Here is an 18804-nt window from a genome sequence, read left to right on the forward strand (position 1 = left end):
TTGACATTACCATTTATATGTTACATGTAAGGGGTTTTTTTTCTACTTTTACCAGATAGTAAAAGAAATAGTAGCAGTATCTTGAGCTACTAGCTGTGTGATAAAAATTTCTCTCTTTCTTTATGCCATTTTTCTTTCTCTTTTCTGATAGTCTAGAAATGGGATATCAGACTGTGTTCTCCTTTCTTTCTCTCCTTTCTGTCTTCATCTTTACCTAACTACTCCTTGTTTCAAGCACAAAGAATGCAGATGACTACACATACAGGTGTACAGTTGAATACAGCAAAAGAGACTTTTCCAATAAATAACTTCTTAACATTACCTTTCAGGCCTCAAAAAATAATATGGCATGGTTCAACTGCAAATGGGATCCGGCTGGTTAGCAGCTATTGTGAAGCCTGGCACACAGCTGATATGGGAGCTATGGGACAAGCATCGCCTCTGAACACAGGGAAACTTCTTGACCAGAAAGTATATAGCTGTAATAATCAGTTTATTGTTCTCTGTATTGAAAATAGTTTTGTCTCTGATCCCCAAGGAAAATAATTCACCTGCTGCACATAGGAATATTCTATTTGATGACAGAAAAAGCTGACACTGAAATTTCATTTGTAATGATGTAAATATTTTAATTTTTGTAATTGCACATTTCAGGAAAAAAATAGACAAAGAAAACATACCTCAACACAAACCACATTCCAGCTGGGTGGAACATCCAGTGCACACAACTGGCTTAAAGCCCTTATTTTCCCTTGAACCCCATGTGATTTGAAGTTTGCCAGCAGTTAACTCATGCTCTGCCTGAGCTGGAGGTCACCTAAGGGCATGAGCCAAGTGTGGTCTGTGAGGAAGGTCCAGTAGCCTGCCTCATAAGCAGTGTGGCTCAGCAAGGCTGCTGCTGCTGCTTCACAGCTGAGAAGCTGCATGTTCCATGCTCTCCTTTTCACTTGCGTAGATTTTGGACACCCAAGGCACCGTTCATATATACTCATATATACAGTGAATACTTTTGCCATACAGAGCTCACATTTGCAAAGCGAAGCTTTAAGAGCAAAGGTACTCTCCTCCTCTGAATTTGGTGGAAGCCGAGTACTTGACTCCTGTAAGCTTGTATGGATCTCAGCCTGGTGCTTACATAGAAATATAGCTCTCCCACATCTTATTTCAGCTTTTCTCTTTGTAGATTCTAGGCATAAGACTTTATTCAGGAGGAGTAAATTTCACATTGACAAAATCTGGTCTTTATTTTGGTGCTATTGTTACCAGGAAACCTGAAAGCAATGTTAATAGAAAACATCCTGTTTAACTGGTAGAACTGAACAAAGCAAATGCAGACAAATGAACCATCTGACCTTTATTTATTTCATTGCATGTTAGAGGAAGTCATTTCCTTTTGTGTCAGACTGATGAATGAAATATGTCTCTCATGGTTTCTTTAAAATAGGTTCTACACATTGTTATCCCACTAAGTTATATGTAAAGTGATTTTCCTTTTTGTGAATTTACCCTTCTGGCATTCACATAATTAAAGAATTGTTAATATAAAATAACTGAAACAATTATAGGCATGATCAGTAAATTGTAATATTCTTCACTAACAGTATCACCATAATATCTGAAGTCTTTTGCTGATATATTTGTCTACTGCATACTTTAAACAACATATTTACTTATGCTTTATCAGGCAGTGACTATGGAGGTCAAACTCCACATTATCGTTTTTTTAAGATTTTAATGAGAATCTGTGTTGGAAATACATGTTCATTTGCTGACAAATAGAGTACTAAATAACTAGACAGCTTTTGTCAACAGACAAAAGCAAATTACACTTACAATACTAAAATTATATAATTATACAACTAAATATTTTGAAATGCAGCTTTATTTTTCCAAATTATTATAAAAACTTATTTCCTATGGTCAGCTGAATGATATCTTCATTTTTTTTCTGGAAAAGAAAAAATGTAAATTACTCCATAATTACACCATGGTAATAAGGCAAAAACCATTTGTATTACATTTAAAATGTATGCATAACAATTCACTGCACTCATTTATAGTCAGCTTTCCTAAAATACTGAGCCATTCTTGTGCCAAATTCCTCCAGTTCACAGAGCTGGAAGAGTTATTTATGTACAGCAGGGTTTTACTCTGAGTGACAGAAGGATCAAGGGGGAAAAATAAAGTGTTTTTACCTGCTTCAAGCAGGACCCATCTACTTTTAATCCTTTACAGGCAGTGGGGTCTCTGCTTGCAGCCACACATTCACATCAGTCCCCGCTCTTCCTCTCCTGAGCTCAAGCAGCCCTTGGGATGCTGGCTGGGTTCCTTTGCCTGGAGTTGCAGTGACAAGAGGTAGGGTCACACAGAAGAGCTCTGTGAAGGGGGATGAGAGAAGACTAATAAAAACATGCAGGTTTTAGGAGATACTGAGCTAGAGTTTAAGATGAGTCCAGCAAAATGCATCCAGAGATCTTTGTGCCAGTTCTTCCACAGAACTGACCCATCTCTGTATCCTGAACAGAGCTTAATAAGGAACTGAAATGGTTAAGCACAATCAATAAGTTGCTAAAAAACTCTCCATGTTTGCTTCCCACCTCTAAGATTAATCTGCAGGCTACAGCAATTTATTGCACACCATTTAACTGAATACAGAGCATGAACTGTGCACCACCTGGGCTGCTGTGGTGCTGAGTTCACAGGCTTGCTCACATGCCAAGGGAGACACCTTTAACAGAGAATGGCATGAGAGGCCTGTTAGAAATATGATGTTTCCCTTGGGGAAAACAACAGCACCGCACACTTTTTTTCAAAACCAGTGATGTTCTTTAGATTCCCTAGTATAAGTGAAAAGAAAAAATATTATTCATCAAGGATATAACAGAGAGAAAAAAATTAACCCAGTACTTAATAATAAATCAGCTTTCTCTATCAAAGGAGAGTACTTTTGTCAGCACAGTTTGAATACAAAGGTCAGCTGCACTTGAGGAAGAATGTCTGCTAATTCAGGTAAGAAACTGTGTATAAGGCAAAGTAATCACTAGAACAAGATTGAAAACAGTAACTGCACAAGAAATCAATGTGGCAGTCCAAATTGTACTGAATTGTAAATACTCCAATATCCTGATCTGGCCCACTAGTTTTGGTAGCAGTAGGTAATCAGCAGGTCTTTCACCCTTCTCAGTTCAGGGATCTTTTCTCTGGGCAATCACAAACCATGTCATGTTTCCATCTACCAGTAGCATGCTCCTCTGCCCTGAAGAACTGCAGCGAGAGGAGTAATTTCTCCTCCCATTGCTATTATAATCAAGGCAAACCTGTGAGTTTCTGCAGTGCAGCATATACATCTCAAGGGACTGGCAATTAACAAAACTCATTTTAGTGTAACCACAGACTGCCAGCCTTGCTTCTGAGCTGTGCAGTGAAAGAAGAAAGAATGACTTGCAGTACGTCCTGCCTGGAAGATTACTCAGTTCCTCTTCTTTGGCATTGAGATTTAGGTATTACTTCTGCATTAATACTTGCAAGTCTTGTTTTCACTCCAGTACTCTCCTGGAGAAGAGAACCTGTCTTCTAGATTTTTAAAAAATTAGATGCTAGAATTGCAATATCATTTTGGTGTTCAAGTACTGGGGTTAATGCCTTGTGTGCATCTTCAAAACACATCTGATTGGGGTTTAGCTTTTATTTGCTGATCTGATACATAGTTTAAGCCTGCACTCTAATAGTTCCTCCCTGCTGTCTCTCCTTTATGCATCATCAGTAGCTTCCCAGAGGTAGAAATACTTCTAGATGGACATCTACTTAAGTCCTTTGATACTTTAACCTGAACCTGGCCTCTCTTTTTTAACCAGTCAGAGGGCTGCTATTTGCTGCATCTTAAAAAGCCTATTCTGCACCTTGGTGCAATTTCTACTGTTACTAGTTAATCTAAAATTTTTCCTATCATATTCTCTTCCAGTGTATCCATATTAAAACAAACCACAAAACATCATAACTCCACCCTGTTCCACTCCTAATGTTCCTAATTAATGGCCTAACCTGGAGGCATACCCAGAGTGGATGTCTCAGCTCCAGCAGTAGTAGACTTTGTGTGAGAGAGAGGGAACACAAAGTCAGAATATCTCTTCATCCTGGGTGGGCAAAAGAGAGTAATGGAATTACAGACAGCACAGGCTGTGGGAATTTCTACATTGTGCCGCTTTGCCTGGGGTAGAGTTCATTTTCATCACAGTAGCTGGTATGGGGCTTTGTTTTGGCTGTATGCTGACAACAGTGCTGTTAACACAGAGTTGTTTTCGTTCTTGCTGATCAGGGCTTACACAGAGCCAAGGCCTTTTCTGCCTCTTACCAGCGAGGCAGCTGGGGGTGCACAAGAAGTTGAGAGTGGATGCAGCTAGGACAGGTCACCACAGGACTATCCCATATCAGATGGCATCATGCTCAGCTTATAAAATGGGGGGAAAAAGCAGGAAGGGGGAATAATTTCAGCGAGGGCATTTGTCATCCCAAGTCATCACTCCACCATTCCATTCCAGCCTTGCTTTCCTGTTTATGGCTTAACAATGCCCAAAAATGGGAGAAGCAGTGAATTAATTTCTTGTTTTGCTTTGCTTGCATGAGTGATTTTGTTTATCTATCAAACCCAACCCATGAGCTTCATCTTTACTCTTTCAGTTCTCTCCCCTGTGCCACCCTGAGGGAAGTAAGTGAGTAGCTGTGTGGGGCTGAGTTGCCAGTCAGGGTTAAGCCACAAAATACATACGAAATCAATTCAGCATCAACTCCCGTTGTTGATCAGAGGTGACTACTACTGACGAGTATCCCTGAGACAGAGGAGCCAGCCTCAGGGATACTAGTAATGCTTCAGCAGAAAAGGGGATGACAGCCCTGTTGGACCTTACAAGTACCTAAGATCACATTCAAATTCAAGCCAGGATGATGATGACATTGCCTCTGCAAGAAACATAAGTTTTGTATCGAGCACTTTGAATGTGTTCACTGTTGGAAAAACATTATCTCCCCACTGAGTTAGATGGGTTGGTTTTAACATCCAAAAAACTGTTTGCCAGTATTTAGCTTTGCTCTACAGTTATATATTTTCACATTGCAGGCCTCAAGGTTTTGACTGAGGCTAGTCTCATCCCCAAGGCTAATGCTGTACTAGAAAATTATCACATCTGACTGACAGCTGAACTGTCCCCTGACACAGTTGTGGTCACTGTCATTTGTAATCCTTCCAGCCACTTCTTTAGGGGATGCTTTGCAGGGAGAGCATGTGCCAAGAGCTACTCTTGTAGATAGTTTGAAAGAGCCGCCATATTTTGGAATAGAAAGATTTAATTGTACTCACAGGTGCTTAAGCATTGTGCTTGGTCTCAGGGCTAGCTGGAGTCCTCATGCCACTGAAAGCCTGTAGAGGGACTGCAGGACACACGTCTGATTGCCACAGAACACACATCAATGGCTCTTTATGTCTTCTTGCCAAATTTAATAATATGTATTCCTTCTGCAAACATTCTCCATCCATGTAAACCCCATGTCCAGACTGTGCTCATTCAGGGCACCCCCTAAAGCCATCATTATCCTATACAAACATTCTCAAGCCGTATATAGATGTATTGTGCCATTCCATTATCTTCACCTCTTTCAACACTGATGAGCACATTGGTTAGAGCATGGATTGACTGTTCACAGAGCTGGGATGTTTCAAGCACCTGAGAATTAAAGGCTATTGATAGAGTCAGCCTGTACAACTGATAACTACTGCCATGATGCCTTCAATAGCAAACAGGGCAACACAAAACATTTGTTTATGTGCTTTACCCCAGCTGGTGGATCAGCCATCATGTTTGTGTGCGCAGCCTGCCTGTTAGCACTACTGAACAGCTTCCCATTCTAGGGTCAGCAGAGTCCTCTCAGTGACTTTCCAGAGTCTGGAGGTGCGCTTAGGTTCGCCTGAGACACAAAACATGACTTCCTAGAATCATCCCAACACCCTTTCAGCCAGCCTATGAGAAGCCTCCCTGACAGTTTGAAATGTGAGGCTGTGTCCCTTGATTCTACACCATATATAGGTGTAGAGGATAGGGTGAGTGGTGTGTTTGAACTGTGTTGACTAAATTCTTATTGTTATGTTGACCAAAACCAAGCCCAAAGTCATATTACATTTCCTTTTTTCAGCCGAGTGAATTGGGAATTGTTCATCAGCTTCATCAAAGAAATTTCCAATTTGTTGATCTCATTATTTTGAAGTCGAAGTTTCCTTCCAAGAAGGTTTAACCCAGTGGGCTCTGAACCTTCACAAGTCCCTGGGTTTGGGAAGCCCCTAGGGTACATCTGTGAACAGGTTGTTTCAGAAATATTCACTACTGTATTTCATTGCCATTAGTTCTGCCTACAGAGTGAGAAACTGACTTGCTCTCAGCAGCTTTTTCCCACACGATTACTTGGCAAAGTTTCTCTGTCATTATAGCAAAGGCATTCTTAAATCACAAATTTATCTTGGACATTTTCTGTTCTTGATCTCAAACATCCAGGATTTGCAGGTAGTCTATATCAGGAAGACGCATCAATTTTTACATCATGCACTCATAATCCAAGGTCTTATCCAAGGTCTTTTAAACATATCCTGAGACTGTTTGCCTCTTTTGCTGAGATACCTGGAGCCAAAACCAATATAAGAAGCTAATTGCCTCAAAAGTTTGGAGGAGCACACTACAATTTGCTATAGCAGAGATGATCTGAATAATTAAGACATTTACCACTAACACAGCTTAAACTTTAGGGGGGGAGGGATTTAAGAGGGTTTTCATCATGCAGAATTCCCATCTCAATCTCCATTTTCATCCAAATAAAGCTTACAGAAATTCAAAAGAGCAGACACAGGACTGCTATTTGTGCAAAGGCTTAAAATCCAGCCAAAACTGATGCTATGCATTAATCCACTTGAATCAGAAATGGACATACAGACAGCTATTAAAAAGTTTTAAAAAATACTTATTAAAAGCCAGAATTTATCGAGATTCATAGTTAAATGTTTATTCACTGTCTCTCTCCTCACTTTACTGTAGCTTGATATGTCTTAGACTAGTAGAATAATTTAGATTGGAAACGGTCTCAGCAGGTCATCTAATCCAACTGCCTGCTCCAAGTCAGCTAAGCTAACTTCAAAGCTCATTCTTCTCAAATTGTAAGCAAACAAACTGAAGGTGCAGCAGAGTGCTCAGATGTCTACGCCTCTATCTTGAGAAGGCCACAAGTCGGTATTATCTGCCTTGATTCTTTTCTGTTAGGTCAGGAAAATGTCCAGCTGATGGATAGAGGTAACTGCCACCAAAGTGGTAACTGCCACCAAAGTCAGAATAAATTTGTGGCTGGGCCTCTCAAAATTTATCTCCTGATGTAAGATTTCTGTTCTGAAAAAGGAAAGGTTGAGGGAGAGAAGCAAGATGAGTTAGCAGCATCTAACTCAATCACCTCCTAATGTACACGCTTTTTTTTTTTAAAGAAAGTCAATTCTCCCAGCCTAGCTATTGATGATATATCAGAAGGCACTGCAAGCCTTGGGCACACCTTTGCAAAGTCCTGTTCTCGACTGAGTGCTATATAATGACAGATAATAAGCTACTCATTCCATCAAAGCTACTGAATCACGTTATCTTTCTTACAAAAACCCAGTTGCTCATCACCAGGAGAAAAGCTCAGGGAAACTGATGAATAATCTAGAGGAGGGAACAAAATAGTCACAGCTGTGTCCTGTTGTACTGGTACACTCAGTAAGACATAAGGTGGGAAGGGAGCAGGGTAAGACAAGTCAAAAGGACTGGGGAGGAAGAATAATAATGTTCTGAAGTTGTGGTGAATTCTATGAATGAGAAGCTAGAAGAAGATATGGAATTATCAGCTCTGTATAGGCTCTATTAAAGCAAATATGAAGGCAGTAAACAACACTGGCTACAGTCAGAGCTATAAAGGGCAGACCAAACTCGGAGGAGGTGGTTGTGAAGGGCAGCCCAATTGAATCTGAGAGATGTCATACACAGTGATGAAAAGGATTTATGTATCCATGTCCAAGATTCATGGTCCTCTAATTTCTCCTTTGCCTCACATAAGGCATCCATGGGCAACTGTGCTGCCATTGACACTTCAGGCTATTAAAGAGCAAGAATCTTTCCATAGTTCATGAATAGGAATCCAGAGCTGTAAAAGTAGCTCCAGTAGAAAAGACACTGAGTAGCACTCCAAATATCCTTAGTCTTGTAAATAAGGTCTGTGAGCACAAATTACTTGGGCATTAAACCTGCATTTTCCACTAGAATGATGTGTCCAAATGTAACAGCTCCCAGGCATACTTCTGCAGGAATACCCTGAGTCTAGATAGAATCTGTTAACTATGTGGAGGGATTGAAGTTTAGACAGCCTTGCTTCAAAATGTTCTGTTAATTTTTAAGTATCTCTCTCTACATTGTGCAGAGAACTTAAGCACTCAACCGTAAAAAAGCTGCAGTGGCAAGACTTTAGCTGCTTAATCTAAATTAAGTTACTTCTAAACTACTGAAACGTATTTTAATCAAAGGCTGGTCAAGATAAGAAGTGACTTTTGTTTTTACAAAATTAGAACCTGCTTCAAAGTTAGTCCTAGTTCATAAGCAAGAGAAGAATAGGATAACAACCCACCTACTCCACTACTTCTGGGAAAATATGTCTGCGTCCTTCATTATTATCAGTAAAGTGCAGTGGCAGCTGTGACTGTCCCTTTAAAGCTATCTTGGAACCATACAGAGAAGTTAACTACAGGATGAAGTTAGAACAGTACAGAACAAGACTGATGAGACCCAATTATTCCTTTAAAGTTTTTGGTAGAAATGTTCAAATACACACTGCATTTCAGGCTCAAGTGGTCTATGGCAGTTTCCTTTTCACAGGGTTTCTTCCTCATTTTGCTCACAGGAAAGCAATATCCAGAGTGCTATCCAGAGAATTAGGATTACTCATCAAGGCATGACTAAGACATGGTGTGGCCCATGAGAAAGGATGAGCTCATGTTTGTGGCAACAGAACAGTGCCCAAAGGAATACAATTCTGTCCCTGATTCACTCATGGAGGAAAAGCTCCACATGAATGTGTCCATTTTAGAGTAGGTGACAGATAGTGTGGGGTAGATCAACATGCAGTACTAGGCTAAAACAGACTAAAGACAATTCAACCAGACACAAACGTCTTTGTGTTCCACCTTCTGCATTCTTCCTTATGCCTGTCCTCAAAGTCATGAAACCCCACAGAGAGCACAGTATATCAAAAACACCCTGCAAACTAAAATATACTTGTTCCTTTCTGATTTTGCTCTTTGATTTGGTTCCTGTGGCTAAGACATGGGCAAGCATCAGCAGAAAGGAGGGCAGAATCCCACAGACTCTCAGGCTTGGAGAACAGTCGTCCTACAAATGCTAGGATGCATCTCTTAGCCAGGCTGTAAGAACCAACCGGTGTGTTTGTGGGCCAAGCCATTTCTGAGAGTTGATTCAAGTGGAAACTAAAACTGTATTTAAAAAAGAGTCCCAGCCAGTCTCTAAAATGTAATATTTATGCAGTCCTTTGACCTTCGGCAAAGTTCTGAGAAAATATGTATCCAGGAAAAAGATATAGCGTTCAGCTTCTCAGGAAAATCTAGACTTCTCATGGCTTCAACTACAGCTACAGAAGGAGTAACCTCCTCTATAAAACTAAACAGCAAGAGAATGATACACAGATATAGTCTAGTCTTTTGCTCTATTGAATTTTGAACATTATTTGGGCTCTGCATTTTCTGTCTTTAATACAATCATTAATATTGGCAAAATAGCCCCATGACCAGTTAGTTGAACTGAAATTATCTCCTTGCCAAAGAGGGCTTTTCCTTTCCCATCTTTTATTCTTCTTTAGATCAAATAAATATATATACTAACTACCATAATTTCCAGTATTCTTTTGGCAGAATAAACCAGTGCCATGATGGACATCCTCATGATCTTATTTAAAACATTCTGGTTTTTTTCCCTTAAATATTATCCTGTCTTTAAATTAGGAATGCATTTCTCTTGTTTTCTGGCAGTAGTTGCTTTTAAATATCACTGACAACAGGCAGTTGTGTTGTGTGGGTGTGATGAAAGTATTTTTGCCACTACTATTGCAGAAGTTCTAGGATATTAGTTTATCTAGGATCTCAATTTAACATGCTTAAACTCTCAAGAGAGACAGTTTCTTCAGCAATCTAGTATCCAGACTACTAAGACTTCTTGGGTAAAAGTCAGCCTTTAGAATTACACTCAAGGGATATGGCTGATGGAAAATGATCACTGTACTAGAGAAACAGAATTCTGAGAATGAAGTGATTGTTATCTGCAACCAGAAAAATGTGGTTCAGCAGAACTCCCATGCTAATTCAGACCTGAAAACAGCATGAATTACTATTTTATATCGGTCCAGTGTCAAAATCTTCCCTCTTAATAATGTCACTTGGAAATGTAAAAATAACCAAAGACTTGCACAATCTCAAAACTACGTATTCTTGGAAAATAGTTAGAAATTTAATAGCTGGTAAAGAATGAAGTTCTACAAATTATTTCCACCATCTTTCTCATCACTGCATAATTTGTCATTTTATTCAAATAAATATTTAGCCTATTTTTGTTTTCTTCAGTTTTTATTTCTGAGTATGTATAAACTCCATTACCTGATTTAAAGGAAAAAGCAGCTTTTTAGAACACATTACAAAAAAATTGCCTACAATTGCCTTGGGACTGCTCAAGGTGCAGCACCTTTAGAGTGAACTCTAGCTATTGATTGCAAATAAACAAGTGAAAACTTACAGAAAATACTGCTTAGAGAGACTATAGCAAGAGGATTTTGAAACAACCTTGTATAACCAGAACTGTGATAGAAAGTTTAATGCTATCACCTCAGGCAGCCTACAGCCACATGCACTGAAGAATGAGAGTGGATGGGGAATATGTATCAAGTCTAGAAAAGCTGCAGCAAAGCAAACAGTTCCTATAGCACATGATAGAAGAACCTCTCTTTTCTCTGATTTTCAGTTTGCAGGGTTAATAAATCAGTGTCAGGAATTAAATATTATTTTATTAATTTTAATTAGTTAATTAATTAAATGTTATTTTCTCATCTCTTTTTTATTTTAGTTTTATTCTGAGTTTATACTCTACTGAACAAAATGTTGTTTGAAAACAAAGTGAAAGATTTATTGAAAAACTTCATTTTTTGAATTTTTTTTTCAGGATAACTGATATTTAATCCAAGTTGTGATCTAGATCCCCAAAACTAATTTTGAGGTCTTAGCAGTTTGTCACCACAATTCCCCCTTCCCACTCTAGGAAATTTCTTGTCTGCTATGAGCCTTTGTTCCATGGAAGAAGAAATCAAGCTTGTCAACACCACAGTATGCCTGCCTGCTAATGGGTACACAGAGAATTACAGTAAGAAAACATCATGATCTGTGCATTGCCAGAAAGACATTAACTTTTGGTAGGTTAAAAAGGGTGCTCCTTCCCCACTCTAGGCAAAATTGAGTCCAGTCTCTGGAGGAAAATGACTTTCCTTGATAAGCAGAATGATGTGCATTATTACTTGCACCATCAAACTGGAATGGGTAGTGTCCAAGCAGGCAACAGCTGTACCTCCCCAGGAAAGGAAATATCCTTTCTTAATTAGAGGCGAGGTACTTTAACACATGTATCCTTTGTTGCAGTTGTAGGTGAGATGCCCCTGCCATTTCAGAGTTACCAGAGTTACAGAGTTACTTCAGCAATGTAAGGCCTTCAAACAGATAATAACAGTCTCAAGTAATTTCCAGACATGGTTGATGTCAGCCTTTTGCTTCTGGCAATCACTCCCTAAGCTACCAGTCTCCCTAGTCACTGCTGTGTTTAGCAGCATGTCTTGGACTATACACTTCTTCCCTACTTCCAGCATAAATCAGACCTCTCTGTAAGGACACACAGTCAACACCACTCTCTTTGAATAGATCATATCTGGTTTCAAGTGAAGCTGCACTAGGAAACACGTAATAAACCAGCACAGCAGCTGATGGACTCTACAAGCTGGAATGAAACACCAAGTTTAAGGGGTTTAATTGTTGTCACTGAGATCTGCTTAAAGAACTTAGGACACTATGCCATGTCCACAAATGCATTATCTGTGAGATAAGGTGGGTGCTAGCTGCAGGGATCGAGCAGCTGCATCCCTATGTGGTGCATTGCTGGGCTGCCCAGCTCATAGCTCTGGGATAAAAAGTGTTCCACAGTGAATTAAAAGCAAAAAGGGCTTCATACATCTTAAGCTGTAACTGGCCTTCAGTTAAAGGAGATGATTAACTGGGTGTTCAATAACTAAGATCTCACAGCATTTAGTTCTGGAAACATTGATGAGTCAAATCAGGCAATGTTTGTAAGGGTTATAAAATGAGTAATTCTGAATGTTTTATAAAGCAGTGACTTCAAAAAAAGTGATTCCTTTTGCTTGTCTCTGATTTAGAAAGATCACAGGCCTTTGTGAAACTGTCTGGTTTGTGTACATACAGAAACTGCACACTAATAAGCACTTTGATATTTTCTGTCCCAGTTTGAGTAAAACTGTTTGGAAAAATCAAGGGCTACGTGGGGAGGGCAATGTTGGGGTTTTCTCAATAACTTATTCTATTTTGGTAAATGTTACACATTCAGTACTTTTCCTCTTGCTGAGTTCCTTGGTGAAAGTAATTTGTAAGTATCATGGTGCGCTGATGGACTCATGTCCAGTTCTTCCAAACAAGCTTAACACTTAGCTACTTAGCATGGATAGAAAACTGTAAAAGTTGAGTTTAGTGCTAGGGCAATTAGTGCTAAAGCAATATAAATAAAGGTGGTTTTATTTTTATTGCTTTAGCACTAATTGTGCATACACTCTTTGTGAAAGATTCTTTATTACCCTGACACAGTACCTCTTACACCGAAAGACAAATAAAACTTTTAGTCATCACCATTAATATGATTTCCTATCACTCTTCCATATATTTTAATTTAAAACCTAAGGAAAAAATATTTTTTGTGTCCATTTTTGGAACTAAATCAGCTTATAATACAAGAATATTCATATCCTTGATCTGTCTCAAAGACTAACCCATAGAACAAATTGGTTTATATAATTGTCTCTCTATCCACTTGTCCCGTTCCAAAATGTCTTTTATTTCAATACCCTACATAGCTTCTTATTTTGTGGAGCACAGCATTCCAGTAGTACTGAGTTCCATTTGAAACTTTCATGCAGTTGCAATTCTTTTGTTTTACATCTTCCAGAAGAGAAAAGAAAAGCATAAGTAGTGTTCACACACTGACAATAATTCTTGCAGGAAATAAAAGTAGCACTAGGTAAAGATTAATTATTTCCTTCTCTCTCCCTGCGGGTGCTGCACATGTGTATGACTGTCATATTCTAGTACAGAAGAAAGAAATTAATCAGTGTTTAAATTGCCGATATTCCCTGTGTAATAACCTGATTTACTCAATCTAAAAAGCAAGGATTTTTCAAATCTGTCCAACCAATTTGATGATTTAAACAAATCTCATAAATCCAGATTGTTTGGCTTTTCTGTGTCATCTTGCTTTGTGCTCTACCTTGCATTAAAAAATTATTGCTTTTGTTGCATATTTCTATAATTGGAATATAATTATGTCATAAATCCATTAGTTTATTAGAAAAGTGAAGCTAGGAAAAATGGGGGGTTTGCCTGTTCTTTTAAATTTATGTCCACTGATGACATTATTTCCATCCTCAGTGAGCAGTCCGTAAGAAGTGCTTTTAAGGGTTCCTTTACAGGAAATACTGAAAAATTATATTTAATTCATCCAGTTAAAATGTCATGAACATACAATGGTCATGCATTGTTTTCTATTGAACTTGGCAAATTTGTACTGTGAAATTGTTTTTCATGCTATTTTGGCAGGAAAAGGCCAAGCAATTATTGCAATTTTGAAGAATCTGTGATCACAGAACAGTTATTTTCTTCTTAAACAAAATGTCACTTTACAGAAAGGCATATCTTGGAAACTGTTTTACTGACTGTGTCATTGTCTGACTTAGCGTCAGTTGAATAACTAGCATGTTTAGAGGATGAAAATAATCAGATGCAAGCATCAAGATCTCCTCACCTTCTTTGGATTGGCATTCAATTTGTTTGCAGAAATAATGATTTAAATCTTTTCAGGCCATAATTTTTATTTTGTAATTTTTATTTAACTGCTCCATTTTGTATAGCAAAAACAAAGGCAGATTTTGTTGTTACCAAACAGGACATATAACATGAATTACTTTGCACCTCAACCAATGAATCCAACTTCTCCTGTAGCCCTCCTAAAGATGCCAGGTACTTCCCAGATGAGCAAACCCCCTGCTGCACCAAATGCAGTTATGAAGCTCATAAGAAGGAAGGGGGAGGACTAAATGTTGAAAAGGGGAACTGACAGCAGAAGAACACTGGAAAAAAGACAATGGAAAAACACCAGGATGAATCTTATGGTGATAAGGGGGAGCTAACAGGGGAGGGTGCCAACAAGAACAAGACCCAGATGTCTACCAGAGCCCATTGAATACCAAGAGTCTGTATCATAATCAGAAGTTCTTAGACCCCACTTTAATCTGCAGTCCTAAGAATCTGGACACATGGAAGCATAGCAAGAAAAGGGGAGGTTCTGGACATACAGAACCCATTTTGGTAGCTTTGCTTCTGGCCCATGTTTACTTTGGCTTTTAAATCTAACTTACATAAGATCAGAGAGAGGTACCCAGGGATCAGGACAGGGGATGACATAATTTTAGATATTTCTTCTGTAGTTGTCTTTACCTCATGAGTGATATGAAAGAAGAGTGAGGCCTGGCAAAAAATATTTCCTTTGTAGTGGCACTATTGGAGGTGACCTGAATCCATCTTAGCTGGTGAGTTGCTACTTGCAAGTTATTGATTTATTTTAATTTTTCTGTGTCTGTCAGCCAAATGTCACTTGGGATGTTAATTCAAAATGTTCCCCATAGGACTGAACTTGGAGCCCTGAAAAAAATCCTTCACCATGTTCTGCTTACTGCTCCCTGCCTTCCTTCAGAGATATAGTCTGTGACCCATCCTTAAACCCAGGAGATCTGCAATGGGGAAATGAATAGTGGAATTTTTTCCCTGCTGAACATATAACTTCCTTAATTTATAGTTTCAATGCTCTGTATGAATTAAAAAGATGTCTTGGGATTTGAGCAATTTAACCGAGTGCTTCAGTGTTTCGTTCTGATGCTAATATATTTATTTGAGGATTAGCCGTCTAAGTATTCCTACATATGAATAACTAAGAACATATTTGCCTGGTATTGTCAGCTTCAGTAGTTCATTACAGCATGAATCTATATCAAGTCCAGACATTTGGTTCATCTATCATGAAGTGCATGTCATTAAAATATTATTTTGTGAGAGAAAATATAACTAGGATGTGTTTATGTATGACACTGGTCATTGTTCAGAGAGAAAGGGGAAGAGAATGAATTAATAAATATTTACCTCACTTTGAACTATGATATTATCAAGATTCTTATCCAGGTGAAGTGTACTGTAGGAGAAACAAGGCTTCTTGTAAAAGGAGTGTTGGCTGAACAACTGCTAGTAAAAGGGAGGCAGGAGATCAGAATGCCATGGCAGTGAACATGGTTCTAGAGAGCAGGGAGAGTGCTGTCATGAACACTGTGAGCTGGGGAAGGCACCATCGGGCAGAGATAGTGCACAGGGCTTGCAACAGCAATTGCAAGTAATGTGGAAAAACATCTCTGATCTTCATGACTTGGCCTATGATGGGAGGGTCACACTGCATGCAAAACAAGCCACAAAGGGAGTATAAAAGCATATGCTGAGAGACTCTACACTGATTCAGGATCTGGACACCACAGTCAGATATTGGAGCTGGCACGGCGGGTGGATTCCCAGAGCAAGAGGTAGCTGCTGGGAGAGTGGTTACCTGATCCCAGGAGGGAAGAGGAAAGCCTCTCCTCCTGCTCTGCCACCCATGCAAAGCTAATAAAGCTGTGGATAGAAGTACCAACATCAGTCACGGTCATTTTCCTAACGAGGGGCATCCTAGTTGCCCCATGTTTCAAGATTCAAGGTGTAGCTCTGTATTTAGGTATTTGGACTGCGCGAGTTTGCTTCCAATTCCCAGTTAACTCCTGAAGTTACATGTAGACTGTGCCATAAACTGGCAGCTACACCTGTCGCGCGGCACCGCTCTGCCCTCGCACGGGGACAAAGCCTGTGGGCTCAGCGCTGTGGCTCCCGCTGCTGCGGGAGGGCAAACCCTCCGCTCCGGGATGGCGGAGCGGCCGCAGGACTGGCCGCGGGAGCGCCGGGAGCGCGGGGAAGGAGCCGAGAGCGCGGGGAAGGAAGGAGCGGCCGCTGCCCCTGTGCCGCGGCCCCGCAGCGACCGGCCCGGGGCTCCGCACGCTCCGCCTGCCCACCCGTAGCGCCGCCCGAGAGGAGCAATTCCTCCGCTACCGCTCCTCTCCTCCACTCCGGAGACAACTCGAGGGCTGCCCACAGGCACCCTCCCTCCACCTGCCCTCCAGCGGGGCCGGTGCCCCCGGGGCTCCGCAAGGCAGTGCTGCCAGCGGGTCCCTCCCCACTGCTCCCTGCGCCTCAGCCGCTCGCCCGAGCGCTCTCGGAACGCCCAGAGACAGGGCAGCTCCAAGCCCGCCATCCGAGTCCCTTCGGGATCCGCGGCTAGGGGACGGAGCGGCCACTCTCCCACCGGGACGGCCCCGGCCCCGGCCCACCCCGCCCCGCCCCGCCCCGCCGGGAGGGGGCGCCACCACCCCGCCCCGCGGCCGCGCGGGTCGCGCCCGACTCGCGCCGCCTGTTGTTGTCGGGGCTGCCCACGGCCGCCGGGGGGCGGGGCCGGGGCGCGGCGACCAATCAGGCGGCGCCGCCGCCGCGTCGGCGGCATTCGCGGCCGGAGCGGGCCGGGAGGGCGCACGCAGCGCGAGCGCTGTGTCGGTCCCTGGGCGGGCGGGCGGAGCGAGCCCGCGTCGCGAGGCGGATCCCGGCTCCGGGGAGTCGCGGCCGGGACATGGCGGCGGCCGCTCGGCGGACGCGACAGCGTCCCTGGGCCCTGCTGTGCCTGGCTGTGGCCGCGCTACTCTGGCCCGCGGCGGGCGGTGAGTGCGCGGGAGCGGAGGGAGGTAGTGGGCGCGGCGGTGGCGCCCGAGGTGGGGTGTGGGGGTGCGTGAGGAGAGCGGTGGGGGGCGGCGGGTCCCCGCCGGTTCCTTTCAACAACATGGCGGAGGGGCCGGCTGGGGCGGAGCCACCTCCCCCCCACCCCCGGTGTCCGAGCGCGGCGGGGACCGGTCGGCCCTTTGTTGGCCGAGAGCGGCGGCGGCTCCGCAGGAGAGGCGGCGGGGAGGGCTCCCTCGGCCCCCGCCGCTACTTCTTCGCCCTCGCTGAGCAGCGCTTCGGGCGGTGTCTTGCCCTGGGTAACTTTCTATCCCGATGTCTGCCCGGGTGGGTGCGTGTGGCCTTGGCCCGCGAAGGCAACTTAGGTACCTGGAGCTGGTGGAGCTCCCCCGTCTATCTGTCCGCCAGCCCCTGAGACGCCCCGGCTCCCGGGCGAGGTGTAGCGGCAGGAGCGGCAAGCCCCGGGCCGCCGCAGGGCGCTCGCAGCCGTGCCCGGGAGGAGCGGCCGGCGCAAAGACGTGTTGAGTGTCCCACGTCGCGGAGGAGGTGACAAGGGGCTGCCTCCTCTGTGCTGCACGCCGCAGCACCGTGTGCCGCTGAGCCGTATGGAAATTAAATCTTTGGGTGAATATTGACAGCGAAACGGTTGTGTTCCTCCAATCTCCTGTACCTGTGTTTTTTTGCGAGATTTGATATCAGAGCTGTGCTGTTGCAGAGCTAATGCATGAAACATTAGAGTGCTTAACAGCATTCATAAATGCAAGATTTGGGTAGTTTTCTTTTTTCGTTTTGGTTTTTTAAATGTGCAGGTTATTCTGCACATTTAAAAATTATTCTGTGGTTAGCAGTTTGGAACATATGGCCTAATGGATTGTATATTACTTTGGGTTTTAAAGAGGAAGTGGAGAAGCACCACAACTTTTTCAGTTACAGCTTTGAGACACCCCTCAGTCTGGATCTATACCATGCTGTACATAATTCAATCTAAAATGGTACTCATGCTGGAAAAAAAAGTTACTTAAAGCATCACTTGCTATACTAAGATCTAGTGTTAATCACCCATATTCTTACTGAAGGCAGTGCAAGTTCTCTGATGTGGAAACAGTGAAATAAGCTTAAGTTACCCATGGGTTGCTCTTGTATTCTTGAAAAGGTGAGGCAGGCTTTAATAATTTAAAGCTTTCTTACATAACACATTCAGTTTAGATGTTGAAGGAAATTTTAGCTCAATTTGAGCTTTGAACTTCTTCCCTTTTAATGCCTCCCATCAATCAACAGTTTTCCCTTAATCTGAGGCATGAAATTAAGGTGTAAAATGAAATTAAGGTGTAAAAGCTTTGTGTGAAAACAAGGCAACAGACTTCCATACAAAACCTTATGGGTGGAAGTGATGGTGTACTACCTTTTGTTTAAAAAAAAGAGAAATCCTCTATGTTCAATGGAATTGGGAGAAATCCAGGGTTCCTGATCCATAACTCATCCAGAGGCCCTGGTATGGGTAAGGCAGTTAATTTGCCTGGACATTGCGGTCTAAGTTGATAAAGTAATTCAGGGTATGATTTGGCTACTGGTAC

At 42.1% G+C, this 18804-nt stretch overlaps 2 protein-coding genes and 1 long non-coding RNA gene across 13 annotated transcripts in view; 2 read left to right on the forward strand and 1 right to left on the reverse strand.

Annotated features, from left to right (window-relative positions):
- Positions 1-15589, forward strand: part of COL15A1 (collagen type XV alpha 1 chain) — a 131650-nt gene extending 116061 nt beyond the window's left edge. For 8 of the 11 annotated variants that reach the window (XM_077179674.1, XM_077179705.1, XM_077179690.1 and 5 more), the window contains one exon: positions 330-10666. In XM_077179674.1, the coding sequence (XP_077035789.1) occupies positions 330-546 (217 nt within the window). In that variant the 3' untranslated portion in view covers positions 547-10666. Of the gene's footprint in view, positions 1-329; positions 10667-14927; positions 14965-15060 lie in introns of those variants that run through there. The other 3 variants (XM_077179681.1, XM_077179694.1, XM_077179697.1) reach the window with 3 other exon arrangements.
- Positions 2222-17768, reverse strand: LOC143694318 (uncharacterized). Its single transcript, XR_013182690.1, has 3 exons — positions 17600-17768; positions 4054-4133; positions 2222-2376 (listed from the first exon to the last, which is right to left on the reverse strand). It is a non-coding gene; the product is annotated as an uncharacterized LOC143694318 (long non-coding RNA).
- The window catches only part of TGFBR1 (transforming growth factor beta receptor 1), a 34836-nt gene continuing 33022 nt past the window's right edge, over positions 16991-18804 (forward strand). The window contains exon 1 of the mRNA XM_054637554.2: positions 16991-17214. Within this exon, the coding sequence (XP_054493529.1) occupies positions 17127-17214 (88 nt within the window). The 5' untranslated portion in view covers positions 16991-17126. The remainder of the gene's footprint in view (positions 17215-18804) is intronic.

Source organism: Agelaius phoeniceus, chromosome 1, assembly GCF_051311805.1.
Source record: "Agelaius phoeniceus isolate bAgePho1 chromosome 1, bAgePho1.hap1, whole genome shotgun sequence".
Lineage (NCBI taxonomy): Eukaryota > Metazoa > Chordata > Aves > Passeriformes > Icteridae > Agelaius > Agelaius phoeniceus.